This window comes from Dreissena polymorpha, chromosome 12 (assembly GCF_020536995.1).
Source record: "Dreissena polymorpha isolate Duluth1 chromosome 12, UMN_Dpol_1.0, whole genome shotgun sequence".
NCBI lineage: Eukaryota > Metazoa > Mollusca > Bivalvia > Myida > Dreissenidae > Dreissena > Dreissena polymorpha.
Window position 1 is genome coordinate 35667191 of NC_068366.1, and position 27355 is coordinate 35694545.

Genomic DNA, 27355 nt, shown 5'->3' on the forward strand with positions numbered 1-27355 from the left:
CTGAAATCCTTAATTAAAATATAGTATAATTATAGGCCTGTATAATTCCGTATAGTTTGGTCGACTTCACCTAATTAAATACCAGAAACGTAGACATAATGGTTATTTAATCAGTTATTATAAAACAAATAATAATTTAAATAAATAAGATAAAAAGGGATTCAAAATCCGAATCGACCCTAAATCTATTTTAAAAAAAACAAAATCAAGAAAGTAAACCATAGTTTGAAATTAAAATATATTGTTTCAGAGGTTATTTTCGATGTAGATCGAATGTTCTTAATATAAAGCGCATAATAAGAAATGTTACAGTAAGATTTATTGTTCAGTCATGAAAAGTTGAGTGATATGTTCATTTTGACACGTTAGAAATGCATAGTGATGTGTTTTTGCAATCTAGTCAATTTTACATCTAGTCTGTAGTACATTGCGGCGCTGCGATTTCCATGAAACAGCATTTACTGATATCATTTGTATTGAATGCTATACATTCGTTACAATTACCTCCGGCTGTTTACGCATGTTTACTTTTGCTAATGTATTTTATTTCCTTTTTTTATCGAACTGCAAACTCCGTGACACTTGTAGAATGTATAAAGATTGCTTGATCATTTAATGACTTAGTCTCAAATACCGACACACGCATACCGATCCTGGCTGTCCGGTTAGTGCAGTGGTTGGTACTTGCGCCTCTAATCTTGTTCCCGGACGCCCGGAAGCATGTGAGTTTGGTTGGTAATCACTATACCGGACAGGTGGGGTTTTCTCCGCCCCCCCCCCCACCCAACGAACAATATCACATCAAAAATAAAATATCTTTCAGAAACAAAAACAATTAGCTGGAAATTGCACCTATAATGATGAAATTATTTCCATCTGTAATTAGTCGAATAGTTAATTAGGTTGGAGTGGTGGGGAACATTTCGAAACAACGAAACCGTACAAAACTCATGTTATCAAATATTATGCGAGTGTATACGTAACAGCTCGATTCTTGATTCAACATACTAGTATATCGATTAATGAGCTAGGCATCAATACTCGGCAGGTTATTTTAACAAACTGGTGCATTACCACTTGGTCTTATACCCTCGTGATTAAATATACACCTACAAAATCATTGTTTGCTGGCCAAAAATCAGCAATAAATTTAAATCCTATGAACAAACACATCATTTTAATAACCCTAAATAGCGTTTATTATGTGTGTGTACTTTCAATTACAAAACATTATGGTGGGAATATAATTCTTTTCTTTTAGTTTTTGGCATTTATTTAATTTTGAGATACTGAAAACGTAACATATTCAGAGTTTAACTATCGTCAACATGGATTGAAGTGAATGAGAAGAACATCATCTTAACAAAAATAGCTATACTGAATGGACTAACTAGATAAATAGAGAATATTATGTTAGCGTGATTTTATACTTGAATGTATAGGACGAGTTGAAGAAAGGTTTACATGGCTTTTCTTGCCGAGCCGTGTAAGCCTTTCTGAGACGATTCAAGTTCACACTCACACTAACATAGTATTCTATTTATCTTACAATATTTAATTAATTTGTTCCGGATGCAATTAAACAGTCTTTAATTGGTAAAAACAATAGCAAAAACAGATTAAATTAATTGAATCTAACCTTGCGTAGTAATATTTTTAAAAAAAATGTGATCGTTCCCATTAACGCCAATCGAAATAGTCCCAAACATTTCCACGCAATAACAGAGTAACAAGACAAAATATTTCTATATGCCTCGATTCAAATTTAAGCAGTATGCCAAATGTTACACACTCAAGCAGAGCAACTAAAATTTTAGTTTCACCACTGCAAAATACAAAAAATTCTGCCTTTTTGAATTCACTCGGAAAGCATGATTCAGCATTTATCCCCGCCAATATTTTTAATTTTAGTATATAAACAACTCTTGTTTTATCCTACAGCTAAATGATCTTATATTACAAATTACGACCGTTGGATAAAGATAAGGTTTATCCCACACCTTAGCTTTATTAAACGGCTAGTACATGTACATAGGGACTACTTGTTGGGCCTTTAACCTCTGGTAAAAGGTCAAACGCGGTGAAAACTTTAATTAAATGTATCAAGATATTTCATTTGTTCTTAAATTTGAATTTAAATATGAATTGAATGTTTCATTTTCAAATTATTATACCGTATATAAATAAAAGCCGTAATTTATCAATCCAAATGCAGCGTTTTTTTAAAATTCGTTTTGCTAATAAGAAAATAATCCTGAACCAAATGGGGGATTAAATTTGGGTCGCCCGCTTGGTAAACAGACACTATCACCGCAACGATCAGAAGCTGACACAACTGCTCATATATACTAAAAGAGCTTATTTTACTACACAGCTAGACCTTATTTTACTGCACAGCTAGAACTTAGTTTACTACACAGCTAGACCTTAGTTTACTACACAGCTAGACCTTATTTTACTATACAGCTAGACCTTATTTTACTACACAGCTAGACCTTAGTTTACTACACAGCTAGACCTTATTTTACTACACAGCTAGACCTTATTTTCCTACACAGCTAACCTAATTTTCCTAGACAGCTAGACCTTATTTTCCTACACAGCTAACCTTATTTTACTACACAGCTAGACCTTATTTTCCTACACAGCTAGACCTTATTTTACTTCACAGCTAGACCTTATTTTACTACACAGCTAACCTTATTTTACTACACAGCTAGACCTTATTTTACTACACAGCTAGACCTTATTTTACTACACAGCTAACCTTATTTTACTACACAGCTAGACCTTATTTTCCTACACAGCTAGACCTTATTTTACTACACAGCTAGACCTTATTTTACTACACAGCTAGACCTTAGTTTACTACACAGCTAGACCTTAGTTTACTACACAGCTAGACCTTATTTTACTACACAGCTAGACCTTATTTTCCTACACAGCTAACCTTATTTTACTACACCGCTAGACCTTATTTTCCTACACAGCTAGACCTTATTTTACTTCACAGTTAGACCTTATTTTACTACACAGCTAGACCTTAGTTTACTACACAGCTGACGAAATTGCTTGATTACGTCATTCAAGTCAACGACGCTAATGTCTGCAATCGTTTTAATTTTAACGATTGTGTGTGTGTGTGTACGATGGATTATTAAAATACAATGTGAAAAACAGTGTTGGAATATAGTACGCGAATGAAACCGTTGAGAAAGCATTTTCGATTTCTTTAAAGCATCGAATGTACTCGAATAACGCGATGTTTTGATGAACATTTGACGCATTAAGAAAAGTGTGTTTACCTTTTCGAAGGAAATCGATGTTGACTTAAAGTCAGTCGATCAAAGAATGTCTATCCACAAAGAATTGACTTTTTACTATGTTATTCACAATTAAATACAATACCGCGACAATATTTATGCAAATATTTTATTTCTCCACTCACCTAAAAGAATACGCGTATGTTGCCAATTTGTTATTGACTGTCGATAACACAATCAAACGAATGTAATATGCTATTGGAACAACAATGCAAAAGACAAATTGTAACACTATCAAGACGATTTTATAATTTACACTGTAGCGAAACAATTGATTATGATGTACAGGTATCCGGAAAAGAGCTGAATTCGTGATGTGACTCAGAATCAAGGATATGTAGTTAGCATTAAAATAAAAAGTTGCATATTTGTTTACATTTGTCTTACAATTTTATAGAATTTTTAATTATTGAAGAGTTATTTTTTCATGCATTACAGATACCGTGAAGGGACTTATAACCAGTACACTAAGTGGGCTTGACAACTTCAATATGCAGAAAGGGAATTAAATTCTTCTAAGGAAGATTTTTTGTCATAGAATTCCCTTGTTGAAGCCGTAAATAACTTGTATATATTACATTGAAAGAAGTTAAATGTACAAACATTAGCCCACCTACATACCGACATTTTTTTCGCTTAATTTGGTTTTGAAAAAGGGCTGTCAGCGGAGTTTTACAAGCAACCATTTTGATATTAACGAAATTATTGTTAGCATGTTTGAGTCCCTCCAAGGTATCTGTAGTGTTTAGAATGAAAAGAAATACACAATATACGAAAATCAAGGTACTTAATTAAACATTTAAACAATTACACGTGTTCTCATCAGTCGCTGTTCAATGTATTTTAACGCTTTACAACAAGTTTAAAACAGATTAAACATGTGAAAATTCAAATAAGTCTTTGTTTCCTGGTGGCGATTTGATACATAGTATTGCATATTTGTAACAAATACCTTTGGTAGTATTACGGTTATATTACCAGCACATGATATGGGTACCGCCATTTTGCATCACTATACGGCAACTTGTTAGTAATTTTAAAACGGATGTGAAAACACTATGATAAACAGTGTATTTATTGGAGTGAACACAACTGAATTTTGCAAGTATACTAAGCAAAACAGAAAAGGTGCCCCACGTCTCTAAACACTGATCAGTATTAAAACGAATAGAATAAGCACATAAATTGCAACTAGACTACAATAAATACGATGGATTCAGACGGTCCCAATAAAAAACCGAGAAAAAAGAGCCCCAGAAGCATCATTAGTGAAGCTGACAAAAGCTTAAATGAATCCGCAAAAGAACAAACCAAAGAAGAAGAAATCAAAAGGCAACACATTTGCTCCATTATCCGACAGTAATGCAGATAGCGCAAATGAATATGAAAATGACGAACCTGAACGAAATACAAACAATAAAGCAAAAATGGATAACGATCAAGATATCGCGGCAGAGTTGAAAGAGATAAACTCTAAGCTTAACAATGTCCTTACAAAGGACAGCAGTGAACAAAGCACTCTAATTAAAAACATAGTATTGCAGCTTAAAAAGGAAATTCTCAGGTCAGTCATCTTAAGAATTGAAAAGGTAGAGAGCGAATTATTTAACAAAGAAATGTAAAACAATAGACTGTCACAAACAATAAGCGACATGAACTGCAAACTGAATGAACAGAAAGACGAAAATAAACGTTTACGCAAACAACTGAAACATCAGGTATCAAATTGTGACATGAAAATAAATGAGTTGGCGAGCCGGCGAAGCAAAATCAAGAGAGATGACATACCCGATCACGAGAAAGAAAGTGTAAACGAAACAACACAAAAACAATTAGAAGCGCTAAACCGAAAAATTCCAGACCTTCACTTGTCAGAACGCGATATTGACATAACACACATAATAGGTGAATTCTACAGTAGAAAACCAAGACCCATCGTTCTGAAGTTGATCTTCCGAATAAAAAGAAGAAGAATAATGCAGAGCGTGAAAATCCTGCGAAAACAAACAACACATTTATTCATGAATGACCACCTCACCAAACTGAATAACTGCGTCCTTGCTTGAGTACGAAAAAAACAAAGAGACATAGTAACATCAACTTGGTCTCGCGACGGCGTCATCTATTACCGTGACGTAAATGAAATTTTGCAGCAAGTGACACATGACCAGCACACATTCTTGGTAGACTTGCCATGGTCGATCGAGTAAAAATATTTCGACCCAGAGAAGTAACCTTTTGAATTATGTGAAGTATACAAACATTACACAATCCATTGAGAAATTTTTATCAATCGACACCACAGCACGAGAAACACGGGGTACAATAACGTTCCTTCTCTACAGCGAAGACTGATCTGTGAAACCGCAATGACACAATGATCTTGTTTTGAAAATACCACAACAGCACGAGAAACACGGGGTACAAGAACGTTCCTTCTCTTAAAGCGAAGCCTGATCTGTGAAACCGCAATGACACAATGATCTTGTTTTAAAAAATACCACCACAGCACGAGAAACACGGGGTACAAGAACGTTCCTTCTCTTATAGCGAAGACTGATCTGTTAAACCGCGATGACTTTGTATTGAGAATAAAAACCTCACTCAGTAATATATATTAACAAATGTGACTTCAATGACTTTGTTTTGAAAATAAGATACCTCACTAAATAATATATATTAACAAATGTTACTTCATTCCTAAAACATCCACTTAATTCGCATACACACTAGCACATAAGAGCAAGATATGATTACATACTTAAACACGAATTCAATAATAAAACACGCACATACGCACACGATCTCACACACGCACAGAGGCACACACACTCGCGCACGCACGCACGCAAGCGTGCACACACACACACGCGCATACGCATGCACACACAAACACGCACACACGCACGCACGCACACATACACACGCACACAAACACACGCACGCACCCTTGGACGCACGCAAACAGACAAACATGCACAATTGCCTAAACCCTTGAATGAAGCAATGGTTCTGTAAACTGTTTAATCCCACTTTTACAGCGAATTCGGTTGATTAGAGCCCCGTTTATTAAATTTCTGCTATAATCTACGGCACGTGCTACGTTGTTAGGCTACGTTGTAAACAAATGTAGTTCCTTGTACATAACAACTAAATGTTATATTGATGTTATAAAACTTTTAGATTTTCACTTCAATATGAATTAAATTGTAATTAATAACGCACGACTCTTTCTCACAGAACGATATTTTGATTAAAAAAATGATTATTTGATCAGCGGTTATTTTTGGGCGGAGTAATACACTGACCTTGGTTACACTACATTCATTATCAAAGTACGACATACACTCATGAAAACTAATTTTGTTTAAATAAGAAGGTTTACTGAGTAAAAAGTGGGATAAATATAATAATAGATTAGTGTTGATTATAGATCAGGTTTATCATGGTCGGCACGAAAACGAAAAAGCACTCGATAAAGCTCGTGCTTTTTGTTTGCTAAGCCTCGCATGACAAACCTGATCTATAATCAACACTAACCTATTATTCTCTATATTTACATTATCCGATGCAAATAAAATTAAAATGTAGATACGTTAAGCTATTCGAATATATGTACATGATATTCGCACCTAGTGCACAATTTAATATGCAGAAACGTTGAATATTAAATAAGGCTTCTTATTTAAGTTGTCTTTAATCTCTTCGTGTATAGGTAATAGGTACACTAAAACAGTAAAATGATTTTGTGTGGATAGTCTTTAATGTACTTTACAAAATGCCATTCAGACAAACAATTATTCCTGTATGTATAGCATAAAATTCAGATCAAATGCATTGCGATGTAATTTTTACTGCAATCATAGGCATAGGCGGCCAAATTGGAGACAATCTGGTTATAATCTGGAAAGTTATTTTGATCAGTTCACACCAAAGACAAAAAGCATTATTACTCATTATATTTCAGATTAAAAAGATGCTAAATAAGAAATAAAGGCATGGTTTTGTAATCATATCGGCCCATATGCTGAAACAGCCATGTGTAAATTCCCGTACAGGAAAGTACGAAGACAATAAAAATAAATAAAGCCTTGATGATTAATGAACAACAACATACATAAAAGTTTATAACCTAACCTTATATATTTTTCCTATTTGGAATGCAATGAAGTTGAATTATGTGTGCATATAATCAGTATCAACACTTTATATGTTTCTATTCTTAATAAATTACATAAACCATATTTTCCCAAATTTCAGATCCAGCAAAATACTCGCCAAATGAGCTGAAAAAGAATTCGTTTGCGTGCGAGCACAGATCCGTGAATCTGCAGTGCCAGGAGGGTCTTATCCGTGTGCTGTTCGCAAACTATGGAAGAGCCAACCTGTACGTCTGCGGGATGAATGATATTGCCAGGGGCTGGAGCGTCAATTGTAGCGCCAATGACTCCATACGCATAGTTTCGGAAAGGTAAAACTTATACACGTCATATATTTATTTATGATGATTTTTTACTTTAAAATTACTTGTAAGAGTTTTAAGCTTCATATTAAATAACAGTTGCCTAGATCGGGTCCGACAAATATAAGGGTTTTCAATCTCGGTCATAATCTGCAATATTTAACACATTAATAATTAAGTTAAAATATTTCAATACTTTTCATTGGTAAAATATTTAGTTTGATTATACTGAGTCTTAACAATATAATGTTTAAAAGTAATTCTAAAGGGCCAGTCTTTTTGCAGAAATGTTAATTATATAATTTGTATGACAATACATTAGTTAAAAACAGCTTTTGAACTAACTGTACTCTTGCTTTTGAACAAGAACCTTGGAATACTGAAACTGAATAAGGAACCAAACGGCTTGAGTTCCTTATAGCATTTATGATTATCAACTCCCTGTCCATCACATTGGCTAAATCCCGATTTGTTTGAAATAGCGACATTTCAAACAATACCCAATATAATTAATATGGTATAAGTTAAGTAATGCTTTGCTTTGAAAGTATGAATGTGGTGTTTTAAAGATTAATGAATGTTTGTGTCAAAAGTAATTGCATTCTTTCAAGTCTTTTTAAGCCAATATTAATAAAACTACTTTCACAACAATGTTTGCAATTTTCTAGGTGCGATCATAAACGATCATGTGATGTAATCGCCTCAAATGCCATATTTGGTGAACCTTGCCCATCCACCGATAAATATCTGGAGATTGCATATTTCTGTTATGATGGTAAGGTCCTGTTGCTAGGGAAGCATGATTTCCCCACAACCTTGCAGCCCGCATGAACCATTGTACAGTGAAGTGTTTAGAGCATTACAATCACAGATTTTGTTGCATCATGTATGGTATTAATATTGTGGTTTTTTCTTTCCTTTTTATTCCTTTTATTCAACTATAAAACTATTTTGTATTGTTGTTTTGTTTATTAATAAATAATACACTATATTGGTACACTAGTTAAATTTTGTATAACTGAATGTATTGCGTTCTTTACACTTTATACTTAATGCTTTTTATAGTTTATTTCTATGCCAAAATATTGACAAATAATTAATTACTATATTCTCACAAAACCCAATGGACCAATAATACTTTGAGAATGATGACTACACAAGTTCTTTTTACATTAATAAATGTCCAAAATAATGGTTTTTGATGCAATCATCTTTTGAAGGTTGTGGTATGTTTTCCAAAACATGTCTTTTTTGCGTCTGTTATTTCTTGAACATTTGGATTAATTGTTAATATGGAGGCTAATATATGTTTGTTGGCACATTATAACTTAAGCAAAGCCAATGATGAACCTGCCCAGCCCAACAGAATGTATCATTTCAGTGTAATGTGGTATCAGAAACATAAACAGGATTAAACTTAAGCCATTGATAATCGGCGCTGTAATGGGTGTAATATGGGTATGGATATGATAATCTCGCCTCTATGATAATCCAAAGTGTTAACAAACGCCTGCCATTGATAAATTGCATAGGGACTTGCAATAGTATAAAACCTGTTCTTGTTAAATTATTGCAGGGCATTCTTAGTTTAACAGTGCATGTAAACATAATAAGCTGTCTATGAACCATTCGGATATAGCATACATTCCAGTGTTGATTGTTATCATGTTTGAACTTTTGAACCAGGATTCATATGTTTTAAATTGTGATGTAGTTTGTTTGTTGATGAATTAACTTTTAACAATACAGTCGGTGTTATTGTAAAATAATTTTAAATTGTTATAATTTAAAATTAGCCAAATAAATTTGTCTTAAATGTAATTGATGATCTTATGTTATTATTAATTATGATTAATGAATTTGAAGCTTAAAATGTATGTGTCAATTTGCACCATTTTAAAAGTACAATCATATTTAATAGAAAATTTAATAATAAAGTATTTATATGCGCATTTGAATAGTGGAACTTATTATGTAAAAACCTGAGGCATTTAGGTTTGTGGCAAATTTTGGAAACTTAAAGTACCTGAAGTCCTTCAGACAAACAGGCTGTTTATTTCACGTTAAACATTATCATTAAGTTTAATACTTGTCTGATTTAAACATTTGAGTTAATCTTACAACAGGTAAGGTTTATATGACCACTTGTTAATCAAGAGCCTATTGATATTTTGAAGTGCTTCAAGGGACCTTCCAGATTTTCTTACCAGGCCAATATATTTTCCAACCAACGTTAGGTCACTTAACTATTTGAGTAAGGGGACATCGTTCTCGTACAGTATTGAACAAATCACCGAACACGTGGTCTAGATATTAGTTCAGTGATTTATTTCCATGTTAGATTTACTTTTTAGCTGATAATTTGACACTGATCCTTTGGTACACTTCCTGAGCATAAAAATGCAATTTTTTTGAAGTTTAATCGAATTTGTACATCACAAAAGGCACCCTACTGTTGGAGTTAATTGTAAGGTTTTATTCAGGCTTTATAACACAGTTGTTAATGTTATGAAGACATAAGCGGGACTGTGAAGATATGTTAGTTTATAATTGAAGTGCTTTTTTTTCAAAATTATTTTGTGTGCATCATTTTGGCTTCAACATATACAATTCAAACCAACATATGAACCCCATTCTAGGGAAACCGGCCTTAATGCATGTGCAACTGCAGAGGCTAATCAGGAATGACACTTTCTGGATGAACTGGATCTTTGTTGAAAACCTTCTTCCTTGAAACAAAAAGTGCAATATGAACATGAAGTTTGGCTCCAGATTAACATGTGCGGGACACATTATACACATGATAAACCGCAATATCAAATGTTCAACAAATCTGTCCATAGTCTCACATCAGACATTATAATTAAAAAACAAAACAAATGTATGATCTTACGAAAATGCCTGATTTTACCAAGCCACGAAATGTCATGTCACTTAAATAAAGTGAGTATACCATACATCTGACAAATAATTTACTGAACGCTGGGTGTGTTTTATTATTTGTCATCTACTGATTCACAAGAGAAGATGTCAAATGATTTTTCCCTTTGGTCACATTCCCATGCTCTCAGTGTCATTTGTCTGTCATCACTGCAGCCATTCATTGTTGTCTAAACGATCTGGAACCATAAAGGAAGCCTTTGATGTTTTCCAATCAAAATTGTATATCTGGGGGTTTTTTTCCCTGAAAACATGGTATTGTGTTTCCTCACGTTACAGTGACAATGAGCAAATGTTCTTGAAACAATTCTGATGACATTTTGTGTAAATATATAAAAGTATCAGTGAAACCAAACTGTATTTGGCTACAATTCTGTTTCAATCTCCTTTGCGATTTGGTTTTAATAGCTCGTGTAAAGGATAGTTTGATCTTTATAACGCCAGATAATACTGTCAAAATTTCCTTAAATTGATTACAAATGTATATTATTGTTCACTTTTTTCTACAGCTTCGCAAATTTGCTCAGCACCTATCGCATCAGATTTGGAATATATTTGTCATTATTTAAATCTTGCTAGTTGAGTCCCCTCTAATTATAAAACAATTACTGAGTTCATTTCAATTAATATTAAAATATCTAGTGGCCTTTGCAATTAATACTTTAATGATTGGGCTAAACCAAATAACGATATTAATAAGTGCCAATTTACAATAGTGTATCAAACTTTACCAATTATTTAACTAGTTTCCCTTCGTCAATAATTTAAATCACTGAGAAATAAAGACAAGGATTGTATTTTTAAGGCTAAAAAGAATTATTTTAGTGAATCTTTTGACAATCATAAGAATGATTCTAAATTCTATGGAAATCCTTAAAGGAACTTGGTCTACCTTCTTTAAATGGCAATTCATCAACTTCATGCAACATTGGTCTGAAAATAAATGATGAAATCTATCTTGATAAATTCAAGGTTGCTGAGAAATGTAATATGTTTAATTGTACTGTTGCATCTAATCTTACTGCAAAACTACCTGCAACATTAAAGAGATTTGGCAAGCAGTTTGTTTCTTATCTTTTTTCATCAAAAGGCATTACACCTAGTAGTTCTTTTTTATTGATGTCAGAAAATAGTATTTTAAAGTATTTGAATAAGCTAGGGGAAAATAAAGCTACCGACTTAGATGGTATTCCATCTCGTTTTGTTAGGGAAAGTGCAACTATAAAAACTTTTTCTTTAACACGTATTGTAAATTTGTCACTTATACAAGGTACTGTGCCAGATGATTTGAAGGCTGCTAGAGTTGTTCCTCTTTTTTAAAAGAATGCTACAACTGAAGTAGGTAATTACCGGCCTGTGTCTATTTTAAGTATTATTTCAAGTTTTTGAAAGAGTTGTATATGGCCAAATTTGTACTTATCTTCAAGAAAATGATTTATTATATAAATTTTAATCTGCTTTTAGAGGTGTTTTTTCCACAGAAACCTGCCTTATTCATTTGTCAGACTTCATTGGGTTTCATATGGATACTGGTCACCTTGTAGGTATGATTTTAATGGATCTTCAAAAAGCTTTTGACACAGTATACCATTCAGTCCTTCTTATGAAATTAGAAACCATGGATCTCAGTCCTGATGTTTTACAATGGTTTAAGTCATGCCTTTCTGACAGGCAACAACTTGTTGATGTATCTGGTTCTTTTTCTTCTATTGGTAAGGTTACTTGCGGTGTTCCCCAGGGACCCATCTTGGGGCCACTTCTGTTCTTAATATATGTGAATGATATGCAGGTAGTGGTTAAAACTAAACTTATTCTGTTTGCTGATGATTCTGTCATTCTTGTTGCAGGTAAAAAAGTCTCTAATTGAAAAAGAAGTGACAGATGAATTACAGTCTGTCAGTCATAGGTTAATTGACAATAAACTATCTCTTCATTTTGGTAAAACAGAGACAATTCTTTTTGGTTCTAAATCTAGGTTAAAGTCAGGTACTTCTGTCAATGTTAGTTGTAATTATTCATATTCAATCAACTTCTTCAGTCAAATATCTTGGTGCTACACTTGATCAGTCTCTGTCTGGTAATTCCATGGCTAGTTCTGTTTTTAAAAAGGCCAATTCAAGGTTAGAGTTTCTGTATAGAAAACGTGATTTACTCTCATTCCACACTAAGAAACTTCTCGTCTTGGCTCTAATCTAATGTCATTTCGATAACGCATGTTATTTTTGGCATCATGGTTTTACTAAATATTGGAAAGATAAACTTCAGGTCACACAAAATAAATTAATAAGGTTTGTCCTCAATCTAGGTCATAGGTCACATATAAGTAATGAACATTTTAAGGTTTTTAATTGGTTACCAGTTCAAAAGAGGATGGAACAAACTACCCTTTGTCATGTTTTTAAAATAAAAAATGGTTTGGCTCCAGAATTTGTGAGTGAAAACTTTGTTCACTTTGACACTCTTCATTCATACAAGACTAGGTCAAGTGAAAGTGGGTTCTATATTTTACCCAAAGTCAACGGTTTTGGTGCTTAATCTTTTGCATATAACGCTTGTGTTCTGTGGAACAAACTACCTCCCTCTTTAAAGAATATTACAAGTTTATCTAATTTTAAGTTGTCAGTTAAAACTCATCTTCTTAATATGCAATCATCCTTTTAGATATATACAGTTAGTTTTTATTTGATCCACATTTTTAACATGTCTATTTTTTATGCAAATAGTTGTCTTTCATACGTTAAATCTGTGATATTTATCTCATGCCTCTCTATTTCAATACCATCAACATCCACGGACCACAATGGAAATATGAGATTAAGTTCTCTTTTTTGTGTAATCCTTGGTATGATGTTATTGACATTGTTTCATTTCTCATACATGTTATTTGTTTACTAGTAACTGTTTTATCATGAATGTAGATATGATTTATCATGTTGTATCATTATACTGAAATAAATTTATCTATCTATCCTCTCCTGATGACCCAGTAGAAAGTGAAAGTCGTTTGACCATGAACCACTTTTGGCTCTCATGATATAACATTGTCATTTTACCATAAAATACCACAGTAGCCCACGTTTTGCTGAACAAACAACAAGTTCAAACTTCATCCTTTTTGTTGTTGCTTTTCTCAAAACAAAGTCGGATATTTGATGCTATTGTGTCTGTGTTGTTTTATGTTTTATGTGATTACGCTTGTGGTTTTGTGTCTTTCATGTTTATGTTTTGTGTGTGCATGCTACAGCTTAAATAACTTTCAGGGTAATTTTCTAGAACCACTAACATGTCTTTGAAAACAAAAAATAATTATGTAACATGCACTATTATACGATTATAAATCTAAGTCACTTTATCGGGCATTTATAATTTTTGTACCTGTTGTACTAAGAAAGTAAGCTTTTTTATGCATAGCGATGAAAGGTTTCCTGCTAAACCAGTGCAATACTATCAACATGCAAGACTGTGTGTATGCCACATGAACATAACATTTATTTGTCATTACAAATGAAGTGCATTGTGCAGTTTAACATGTATAGAATCGTGTTAGGTAGAAAATATTGGGATGAAAAACTTATTGGTTAAAAATCGTCTAAAGACATTATTATCCTGCGTTAAAGGCAGCGGGATATGGAATCGGCGATATCCGTCAGTCCGTCCGTCCGCCTTCCACACAATTAATTTGCGGGGGATATCAATTAAATAAATGTGCTTGTTATTTCTTTTTATATTATTTTTATATTATATTTAATATCTTTTCTGTAGATAAATCAGCTAGATGTGCTAAACCTGAAGGCGATTTAGTCAATATCGAAAAGCAGTTCTATGATGACGGTGAGACCATCAGTATAACCAATAGAAACTGTGAAGCTGGATACCATCCGAGTTCCGGTGACATAACACTTGCCTGCAAAAGTGGACAATGGTCGAAGGAAATTAGCTGTGTGCCAGGTATGTATCCTAATTAAGATGTAATTATTATTTAGTTAGTTCATGCTTAACGGTTTATGTGATTCTCCACGTCATTCTTTTGTTGGCGAACGCGTTATACTCCAGCTAGATTCGTTTGAGTGGAAGATCAGTTTTGCTCTATATCTATTTACAACAACAAGAATTTACATGTTATTTTTTACTTTTTTGGGTGAGACATGGTTGACATTGTAAATGGTCATAATTCGTGAACATTATTTTGCATGTTTTCTTTTTGAAACCTATGGTTTCAATTTGCGAAGAGCGTAAGGTTTCAGTAAATATGAATTCGAATGCAAAAGTCGATGATTTCAAGATACATTGATTTTTTAATTAAGATTAATAAAAATAAAATAATTTACATTAGTGGTTACAGAATCAAAATATATTATCAACATAACTTCTAGAACTGTACATATCACTTTAAATCATTGAGCGTGGAGATCAGAATGAGATATTCTGTCAGATGACTATTGTATAGTCTACATATAGCTATATTCTGTAATAGTAATTGAAATGCTTCAATGTTGAAAGTTGGCTACGCATTATTGCATGCTGTTTGGGGCACTATACTTATACTTACACTATACTTATTAGAATAAGGAATAAGGAACTGTTCCTTATTCCTTATTCAGGCTTAACATATTTGACATACGGTTTAAAATAAAAATAATGCATTCAATTCTTAAGTAAATCTTATCAAAATAACTCGAATACATTTACTTTATGTATTACGTTGCATGTTCATGTTTCTCCCTCGCGCTTGTATAGCATTTCTTGTTTAAATCGAACCGATATTTTTTAATTCGAATACCAACTTCATATCCACAAAACCTAAAGCACATGACATTATTATCCCCACGCTTTCCGGAGAAAAAGTGGAGATTATGTGGTTATCTCCTCCGTCCGTCCTGGCCACTATCTCCTCCTACACTATTAGCACTAGAACCTTGACACTTACACACATGGTAGCTATAAGCATATGTGCGACAGTGCACTATTTGGAACTTTGATCTGATCCCTAGGTTAAAAGTGATGGGGGTTGTGGTGGGGCCGGGTCAGAGATTTTCCTGCGACCGCGATTCGAAAAATGCTCATAACTACTGTGTCCCTTCAGATATTGCTTTCATATTAGGAATGCATGTGTATCTGAACAACAACTTTCCATGCGCATACAATTTTTACCCCTGGGATCTTGACCTTGAACCTGAGGTCAGCGTTCAGGTTTCGAAATCTGCGATCGCGATTCGAAAAAGGCTCATAACTACTGTGTCCTTTCAAATATTGCTTACATATTTGGTATGTATGTATATCTGGACAACACCTTTCCATGCGCATAAAATTGTTGACCCCTGTGACCTTGAACTTGAGGTCAGCATTCAGGTTTCAAAATCTGCGACCACGATTCAAAAAGGCTCATACCTTCTGTGCCCCTTCATATATTGTTTTCATATTTGGTACGCATGTGTATCTGAACAACACATTTCCATGCGCATGAAATATTTGAACTTTGGGTCCGCGTTCAGGCTTCGAAATCTGCGACCGCGATTCAAAAAAGCTCATAACGTCTTTGTCCCTTCAGATATTGCTTTCATATTTGGTATACATGTGTATCTGGACAAGAACTTTCCATGCGCATAAAAGTTTTGACCCCTGTGTCCTTGATCTTGAACTTAGGGTCCGCGTTTAGATTTCGAAATCTATAATGTGGTTATCTCCGCCGTCTGTCCGTCTGTCCATCCGTCCTTGCCACTATCTCCTCCAACACTATTAACACTAGACCCTTGAAACTTACACACATGGTAGCTATGAGCATATTTGCGACAGTGCACTATTTGGAATTTTGATCTGACCCCTGGGTCAAAAGCAATGGGGATTGGGGTGGGGCCGGGTCAGAGATTTTCACTCATGATTTAAGTTATTTTACATTAACTTTTTCATTTCTTCACCGATTTACTACAAATTGATACTGAGCATCTCTTATGACAAGACGGTCAATCTCAACTATGCATGGTCCAATAACCAGCCCTGGGGCGCCCCTGGGTCAAACATGCGGTGTGGGGATACACGTCGGCCTCTGCCGTGCCATTTCTAGTTGTGGACACTTCAACATGTCTTTTTTATTTATAATCCAGTTCCTTTTTCGCGGCTGAATAAGGAAAAGGAACCAGTTCAAGCCGAATAAGGAACTGGCATTTTCTTATTTAAACATGAACTGGTTCCTTATTTCTTATTCAAATCGAATAAGGAAATGTCATATACTTTCTATAAATTATAAATCAAAATGAACCAATGAGACGAATACATCAACGAAAATGATTGTAAATGTAGGAAGGGTAAACAAATATAAATTTCAGTGCATTTCTTCTTTGTTGTATTTAATTATAACATAGTTCCTTATTCGATTTGAATAAGGAATTCGAAACTGGTTCATTATTCCTTATTCAAATCGAATAAGAAACTGGCATTTTCTTACTTAACAAAATATAAAGGGGTGTTGCTGCAGTTTTGCAGATTTTTTTTGCATCCAATAGATAATGTCCAAAATTTATATTTAAGATATTTATACAAATACTATATGAACAATGAAATAAAAATATTGGGTCACCGGCCTTGTATTGATTTTATTCACCATTATTTAACATGTAATTTTGCAATAAAACGGAAAAATCTCTAATTGCTTAAAAATAATTAATAATCTATGAAATTGGCAACATGTAGATATTATATAAGCTAAGATACATCATATACCATTTGATTAAACCACACACTACCAATAAAATGGAGTACACAAGTTCAATTTTAAGAAATTTATTTTTTATAATGTTTATGTCACCCAAAAAACGTCATTTTTTACAATTGTAACTACATAAATGGAATTTGAAAGTGTTCTGTCTAATAGAATTCTGCGAAACTGCTCAAATATATTCATCTCCGTATTGTCATCATAAAACACAAATACAAAAATGGGGTCACCGCAATTTTAACATAGATTTTTTGTTTTAACAATCCCAACTGTCTACGTAAAATTTCATAAAATACAGCAATTAGGCAAAACCCAAGTACCGGTACATAGATAATTAGAAATATGCATAAACTTTAGATTTTTTTTACAATCTTAACTGGGATCATACCAGCTTACCTAAAGACATTAATAAAAAACAATATTTAATCACAAACATAAGACCATACAGTATCAAACTCGACCTTAATCATTAATAACTTACATGTACTTGTTCAGAGTTTTCGGCATGTTTTGAAGTTTGTGATTAAATGCTTTAAATTGATAAATGTAAACAGGACTAAATAGCTCTAGTATAACACAAGAACAAAGTTAAAGAAAGAAAAAAAAGTTAACCCTACCTGGGATCTAACTACTGACAATTGTATTATGAACCACCTCGATGATTTCTGATGATACTGATAACAAAATATTGAGTTGTGATAATAGCATCATCGGTGTTGCTATAAATATATCCTCGATTAAATAAACTGCCGCATCACCCATTAATATGAATAAAGACACGCATAAATCAACGAAAATCACTGTTAATGTAGATTTGGATTAAAAAATATGTATTAGCATTATTTTGTAATATCAAGTGCCGATTTCGATGCTGAATAATAAAAGCGCAACCAGCTGCAATATCTTAAAATATCACTTATAACTACCGAGAACAGTGCAATTTTGTCGACTTTCGATAGTGCGCCAATGTTGAAGGTCGCCGGTTGTAACGTACGCATCCTAGAGCGAGAAAACGCGCTTTCGAAGATAGAAAATCTATTGAAATAAAACCACCCAATTACAGCTATGTAAGTTTTGGTTTTTAATTGAAAAAACAACAACAGCAACAACGAAATACAGAGGCACTTCGATAAAAATTTCCAGTCTAATAGAGGCACCTTGGCCGCTGCTTCCGGTTCAGTCTCACTTTAATGTGACATCAGTGACGTAGCACTGATGTAAATGCCGTCCGGAACATTTGCATTCGTCATTTGCCGAGGTTGAAAGTCGCCGAATGTACCGTTGGTCTGCATGAGCAAAAAAAACGCGTATTTGCACTAAACATATATAAGACGAAAACACACTTTTACAGCTAGGATGTGCGCTTTTTCGTTTCAATTACAAAATAAAATATTGAGGCATTTCGATGAAACTTTTCAGTCGTCTAAAGGCACTTGGACCGCTGCTTTCGGTGCAGTCTTTCTTTTGTGGAGACGTGTTGAAATCATTTTGCATTCTTAATCATATCCCTTCGTAACAGTTTTCGTATGAAAACGGAACATTATTTCTAAAACATGTTTAGTTTTCAGCTATCATATCATCTTGACCAAAGTTCAGGGTCAGATAAGACTTCAAGAACTGTACCAGAGATATAAATAACAAATCGTACACTTAACATCGCCAAAAAATAACGAATACAAAGCTGTGCTATTCTCGAATGATCCAAAATTAAGTATCCGAAATTATGGCCTCTGAATAAGGAATTTGGCATAAAGTTAGTTCCTTATTCGGAAGCCTGTATTTCGGACAATCACGTTCGGATATGTTATATTTTAGATGGTGTGTGGGTTAATCAAGCATGGACGTATTCTTTCACATTTCTTTTTATATTTTATGTGACGTTACACGCTGAAAACAAGTTTAGGAAGACGATAATAAGAAAATGGTATTGCCTTACTCAAACATAAATTGAAATTAACCAAATAATGGTAAATGTCGATGAAAATCATGGTTTATGTAGGCTCGAAGTTAAATATTTTTTGCAAAATATCTTACCCAGTATTATTTAATAATAACACAGTTCCTTATTCAGTGCGAATAAGGAATAAGGAACTGGCATTTTCAAACTAAACCAAATATTAAAATGAACCAAAGAGACCAATAAATCAAAGAAAATCATTGTTAATGTAGGTTTGGTATATTCAAAGCATAAATTGCAGTACATCCCTACAAAGTTTCATTTAATAATAAGCTAGTTCCTTATTCGGATCGAAAAAGGAATGAGTAACTGGTTCCTTACTTCTTATTCAAATCGAATAAGGAACTGCCATTTTCTTCGACACACACGCAAGCACACACGCACACACACGCGCACCCACACACACACACTGCATTTGCAGTGCAGCGTTTAATCACTGTATAGATAACCGAAATTATGTTTCTGTTCATGTAAAAAAGTTCTTATGTCAATTTCTAAACAATGCCTTTTTCCCAAACACATCTTGTTTTTTCTTGTCATTGTTCTTCTCTTTCTCTACCAAACAAAAAGACTGATGATTTTTGTTTGGGTTTTCCTTTTTTTCGTGCATAATTGGTTATAAAAACGAAGGACACGTTTCAATTTTAACTAATACCTTTTTTATTAATGTATTACTAACATGAGCATAAAGTAAACGACAAACACATGAATGTATAATGTACATTCTGCTTGTTAACAAAAGCAGTCTATTAACACATACATGCTACTAATACCTTTATGAATATATTTGTTTGACATAAACGTAAAGTAAACGACAGACTTACAAAACTTGTTTTGCCTTTAAAAAAACACTACTTGTATTGCATGTAAATATTGGTAGTCCTTTTGTCAATTTTTCTATACAATGACAGTTCCTTTTTCTTGTAATCTTTTTTTCTGAATACGAAAAATGTATATTTTCCTCCTTTTATTCATACATAATATAAATGATAAAAAACAAAAGAAACTCAATCGGAACTCATACAAAATTATGAATGTGGTTTTATTTTTAGACAAGAATAAATTAGGCGACAGACAAACGATCTTATTCATAAACACTTTTCTTCTTAAAGATAGTTTTTCTAACATGTATATCTATGTCATCAGTTTTTCATGAACATTCATGTACTTTTTGCTTCTTAAGATACAGTAAACTAGCTCATTTTTTCTCTCGTAAGTGTCTATGTTAATCTAGATACATATATATTTTTTTCTTGCATCTAAATGGACGTGTATATGTTTACGTACGCATATATTTGTTTCGTTGATTTTATTTTTATTTTGTTATGAGCAACCGTCTAAAGATCTAGATATATTCCTTTTCGTATCTATTAGTAATATTAACCCTTACACGTTTTCTTAAGCACATATTTGTTTCATACGCTTCCTTTGGAAGCGTGAGATTATGTCTGTTGATCAATACATATTTCGTTTCCAGATATTTAGATAGACAATGTGGCGGACATACTTTTTTTTACACATTTTCCAGAAGCAATAGTTATCAACACATATATATGTACCGTTAGTAATCCTTTTATTCCGGCTATTGATCTAGATATATTTTGTTTTCGGATATTTAGATCGACAATGTGGCGGAAATACAGTTACCAACATGCATGCATGTACCGTTATTTATCCTTTATTCCTTTGAGAGTATCCGTTTACTTGGTCTAATCATATTCCGTGTTTTTGTTTTTTCCCCATATATTTAGCTTGACAATATGTAAAAGCGTCCATGTGTTGATCTAAGATACATTTCGTTTATCGTACAATCTAGATCGAAAATTTGAAACATACGATTTTTCTTCTCCATGTTCATTAAACATGATTTAGAATGACAATATGACGGATATACAAGCATACTCAGTTTTTCGATACGTGTATTGATTACGTTTGTTTATTTTCCGTGATTACCTGACAATTAATCAAAGCATATTTTTAGATCGATAAACTTAAATTTTGTGCTTATTTTTCTGATACCTGACAAGTAATTAAAGCATATTTCTAGACAGATAAACTTAAATTGTGTTCTTATTTTTTGTTAGTTTGTTATAATTTTAATCGTGAATATCCGTCAGTTTATCTAAGCGTATCTCATTTTCGTAATTTTTTTGATCACCAATACGACGAACGCAAGAACCTTTTTTCACTGACAGAGTACTTGATTAAACGTGTTATTATACAAAACACACAAATAATACAGATGCATACAAATGATTAGTTCAAAAGATTGGGATTGCATATGTTAATTTTTCACTGTCATGAATATTAAAGACTTATAATAATGTATGCTGTTCGTATCATGATAACTGTTCTCATGTTATAAGTAATGTCATGGTAAATTCGAAATGTAATGTATCTCACGACACACATACACACACACACCCCAATACGCGCGCGCAAACACACACACACGCACGCACGCACACACACGCACACACGCACGCACACACGCTCCCACACAAGCACACAAACACACACACACACATACACACGCACGCACGCAAACACACGCACGCGTCCGCGCACACAGACAAACATGCACAATTGCCTAAACCCTTGAATGAAGCAATGGTTTTGTAAACTGTTATTTACATTATCCGATGTAAATAAAATGTAGATACGTTAAACTATTCGAATATATGTACATGATATTCGCACCTAGTGTACAATTTAATATGCAGAAACGTTGAATATTAAATAAGGCTTCTTATTTAAGTTGTCTTTAATCTCTTCGTGTATAGGTATTACGTACAATAAAGCATTACAGGCATTTTGTGTGGATAATCTTTAATGTACTTTAAAAATGCCATTAAGACAAACACTTATTCCTGTATGTATAGCATGCAATTCTGATCAAATGCATTGCGATGGAATTTTTACTGCAATCATTGACATAAGCGGCCATATTGGAGCCATTCAGGTTATAATATGGAATGTTCTTTTGATCAATTCACACCAAAGTCAAAAAGCATCATTACTGATTATATTTCAGTTTAAAAAGATGCTAAATAAGAAATAAAGGCATGGTTGTATAATCACACAGGTCAACATGCTGAAACAGCCATGTGTAAATTCCCGTACAAGAAAGTACGAAGAAAATACAAATTAATAAAGCGTTGATGATTAATGAACAAGAACATATATCATACAATACTCAAAATAAAAGTTTATAACCTAACTATAAATATTTTTCCTATTTGGGATGCAATGAAAATGAATTATGTGTGCACATAATCAGTATCAAAACTTAATATGTTTCTATTCTTAATAAATTACATATACTATATTTTCCCAAATTTCAGATCCAGCAAAATACCCGCTCACGCAGAAAACCAAAACGTTTGCGTGCGAGAACCGCTCGGCGATCCTGCATTGCAAGGAGAGTCTTATCCGTGTGCTGTTCGCAAACTATGGTAGAGCCAACTTGTACGTCTGTGGGATGAATGACATTAACAGCAGGTGGAGCGTAAATTGTAGCGCCAATGACTCTATGCGCATTGTTTCGGAAAGGTAAACCTTATACACGTCATTTACTTATTTATGATGAATTTTTACCTTAAAGTTACTTGTTAGAGTTTTAAGCTTCTTATTAAATAGAAGTTGCCTAGATCGGGTCCGACAAATATAAGGGTTTTCAATCTCGGTCATAATCGTTAATATTTAAGTTAAAATGTTTCAAGACTTTTCATTGGTAAAACATTCAGTTTGATTATACTGAGTCATAACAATAGAATGTCCACAAGTAATTCTAAAGGGCCAGTCTTTTTGCAGAAATTTTAATTATATAATTTTTATGACAAAGCGTTAGTTAAAAACAGCTTTTGAACTAACTGTACTCTTGCTTTTGAACAATAACCCTGGAAGACTGCAACTGAATAAGGAACCAAACGGCTTGAATTCCTTATAGCATTTATGATTATCAACTCCCACTCCATCACATTGGCTAAATCCCGATTTGTTTGAAAAAGTGACCTTTCAAACAATACCCAATATAATTAATATGGTATAAGATAAGTAATGATTTGCTTTGTTAGTATGAATGTGGTGTTTTACAGATTAAAGAATGTTTGTGTCAAATGTAATTGCATTTTTTCAAGTCTTATAAAGCCAATATTAATATAACTACTTTCACAACAATGTTTGCAATTTTCTAGGTGCGATCATAAACGATCATGTGATGTAAACGCCTCAAATGCCATATTTGGTGACCCTTGCTGGTTAACCCGAAAATATATGGAGATTGAATATTTATGTTATCATGGTAAGGTCCCGTTGCTAATGAAGCATGATTTTCCCACCACCTTGCAGCCAGCATGAACCATTGTACAGTGAAGAGTTTAGAGCATTACAATCACATATTTTGTTGCATCGTTTATGGTATTAATATTGTGTAGTTGTTTTTTTCTTTCCTTTTTATTCCTTTTGTTCAACTATAAAACTATTTTTATTATTGTCTTGTTTATTAATTAATAATACACTATATTTGTACACTAGTTAAAATTTGCATAGCTGAATGTATTGTGTTCTAATAATACTTGGAGAATGATGACTAGAAAAGTTCTCTATACATTAATACATGTTTAAAAGAATGGTTTTTGATGCAATCATCTTTTGAAGGTTGGGGTATGTGTTCCAAAATGTGATCAACACATATCTTGTTTGCTCCTGTTTTTCTTGAACATTTGGATTAACTGTTAATTTGGGGGCTAATATATGTTTGCTGGCACATCAGAACTTAAGCAAAGTCAAGGATGAACCTGCCCAGCCCAACAGAATCTATCATATCAGTGTAAAGTGGTATCAGAAAAATAAACAGAATTAAACTTAATCCATTGATCATCGGCGCTGTAATGGGTGTGATATGGGTGTGATAATCTCGCCTGTACGATAATCCAAAGTGTAAGCAAACGTCTGCCATAGATGAATTGCATAGAGACTTCCAATATTACAAAACCTGTTCTTGTTGAATGATTGCATGGGAATCTTAGTTTAACAGTGCATGTAAATATAATAAGCTGTCTATGAACCATCTGGCATAGCATACATTCCAGTGTTAAATGTTATGGCATTTCCATGTTTGAACTTTTGAACCATGATTCATAAGTTGTTTAATTGTAATGTAGTTTGTTTGTTGATGAATTAACTTTTAACAATACGGTCGGTGTAAAATAATTTTCAATTGTTATAATTTAAAATTGGCAAAATAAGTATGTCTTTTTAATGTTATTGATGATCTTATGTTATTTTTATCTTGAATTATTACACTTAATTATGATGAATGAATGATTACCCGTATATGTGTTTCTTAATTTGAGTAATAAGCCTCCAGCCTTATAGTTCAATATTGCACTTTCAATTAAACTGCATCGTTTGTAAAGATGAGATAATAATATTTGATAAATATGTATTTGACTTATGACTTATTACATCAGTAATCAGCATGGACATTTTTACCAATTTCCTGTCAATTAAGCTATAATAGAAGATCTGGAGAGAACAAATATCATATTGTTCGTGCCATTTTTTTTTAAATTACAAAGGACAGCCAAGTCTAAATTTACACTGGGCCTTAAATCCTGTGAACCTTTTTTGCATAGTTCCCCATTATTGTAATAAAGGTCACATTTCTTATTTCATTGTTTCAAGTGTCCTTTGTCTCCATGCAAGGAAAGTGGGGCTTTTTTAAAAAGCTAATAATTGCCGCACAAGGCATTGAACTGCATTATTTTGTCTGGAATCTCAATTTGGAAATACCAAATTTCTTCGAAGTGATTTGTATTAATTATGATTTGTCACTTGAGTTGTACTACTACTACTACTACTTCTACTTTTACTACTACTACTACTACTACTACTACTACTACTACTACTACTACTACTACTACTACTACTACTACTACTACTACTACTACTACTACTACTACTACTACTACTACTAATACTTCTACTACTACTACTACTACTTCTACTACTACTACTACTTCTACTACTACTACTACTACTACTACTACTACTACTACTACTACTACTACTACTACTACTACTACTACTACTACTACTACTACTACTACTTCTACTTCTACTACTACTACTATTATTATTACTACTACTACTACTACTACTACTACTACTACTACTTCTACTACTACTACTACTGCTACTACAACTACTTCTACTACAACAACTACTACTACTACTACTTCTAGCACCGCATGAAACATGTTTGACCTTGATCAAAATATTTCTATTTTAATGTCTTGGTATTTTTAAAATGGTCAATTATGTTTTTTATGTATTGTCCTTGGTGGTAATGAAAAGGTCATAGACCGGACGGACTCGTGTGACTTGAAGGAAAGAACAAACACAATATTGTTGATTGAAAACGGGCATTTATTATAAAATGCCATAAAAAGATAAAAATAGAACAGATTCTTTCCAGAAAGGCATAATGGGTGGTAAAAACACGCCTGTTTTACACACAGGTAAAAACATACATAGTACGGGAGTCAAAACCTTATGGCGGAGAAGGGGTGGAGGTGGGTTGTTAATTTCGACCGTATTGGATAGCCACGTTAGTCTAGAAGTATCCAAAGGGCCACAATGGCCAACACTGAATTTGATTGGTCAAAAGAGCCCATGTGACCCTACACTGAGGTTATACACAAGTAATTAAATATAAGGCTTGAGCCAATATAATGTTCAACAATTAAGAAATCGTACAATGACATAAATCTTTTATGTGTGCATAAAATATTATAAATATGGTTCACCAGGTTGTGATAGTTGCAATAATTCAAATCTCAGCTTTATTACCCAATGGGATGCTGAGAGTTGCAATGCGCTCTCTCTTGTCCATGGGTGCAAAATGTTATCAAAAATGCAAGGGTTAAATGAACACTGAAACTGCAAGAACTTATTAAAGTTTACCTTTCTAAACCACAAACTCATCCAAATGGTACCCTTAAAGTAAGAAATAATTGTTTTTTATTGACTTAGTGTTTCTTTCGTACGCTGTATCCGCCATATTGGAAAATTGACCCAATACTGGTTAGGTCGCAGTACACCAATATTTTGCACGTCGGGTTATGTGATGGAGCCTATTAAAGTCGATTACGATGTGGTATTCGATACAGAATACACTGTTTCAAATTTAAACATAAAAATGTCAGCGAGAAAAGTGTGTTGAAACATCGTCGTGTTTATAAGGTGCATGCAAAGGATAACATCCGTAGGTTGCCATTCAGGTTAATTTAACATGTTTATGAAGTTTATTCATTATTTTCCTCAATTTGTCTCGAACGACGTCTGTTTAGTGAAGCGCGCACGGATTCCGTGCGCTGAACTGCACCCATGTTTATGAAGGGGTGCATATGGACTACCAGAGCTGCCATAGCAAAAATTATCAAAGGCTCTGGGAGTCCGTTTATATGGAGTACAGGTTTTGATTGTGTTCATTTCGTATGGGCATTACATTCGAATATGCCTTACAATTATACAGGTATACTCTAGTTAACAAAGTTACTATATTCAAACTTAATTTTTTTCAATCATTGATTTTATGCATATACAGACAAAACACTTCTCCAATGCGAATCTGATATTGACTTCAATAACGAAACTTGGCGGATAGTTGCTGCAGGGTTTGTTGAAACCCACAACTGCTCAAACGGATACAAGGGTAACTTGTTTTATATGTACTTAATTTATAGTACGAATGTCAAGGGTGTAATTTGTATATCTACGAACAGTTAGGTAAATTCAAAATGAATGCACAGTCTTTTTTTGTCGTTTCACTATTTATACGGTTTTTTCTCGATAATCAGGTATAGTGACGAGGAAGTGTAATGCAAAGGGGATTTATGAACAGCCAGTATACAACTGCACAAAAGAGGCAATACACGATTTATTGAAAATGGTAT

The 27355-nt window shown here is 33.4% G+C and overlaps 1 protein-coding gene across 1 annotated transcript in view; it reads left to right on the top strand.

Moving 5' to 3' along the window:
* LOC127853016 (adhesion G protein-coupled receptor L1-like) overlaps positions 1–27355 on the top strand; it is a 41214-nt gene that overhangs the window by 2042 nt on the left and 11817 nt on the right. Inside the window, exons 2-8 of the mRNA XM_052387133.1 lie at positions 7584–7794; positions 8454–8560; positions 14488–14673; positions 22739–22946; positions 23591–23697; positions 27007–27114; positions 27260–27351. Of these exons, the coding sequence (XP_052243093.1) occupies positions 7584–7794; positions 8454–8560; positions 14488–14673; positions 22739–22946; positions 23591–23697; positions 27007–27114; positions 27260–27351 (1019 nt within the window). The remainder of the gene's footprint in view (positions 1–7583; positions 7795–8453; positions 8561–14487; positions 14674–22738; positions 22947–23590; positions 23698–27006; positions 27115–27259; positions 27352–27355) is intronic.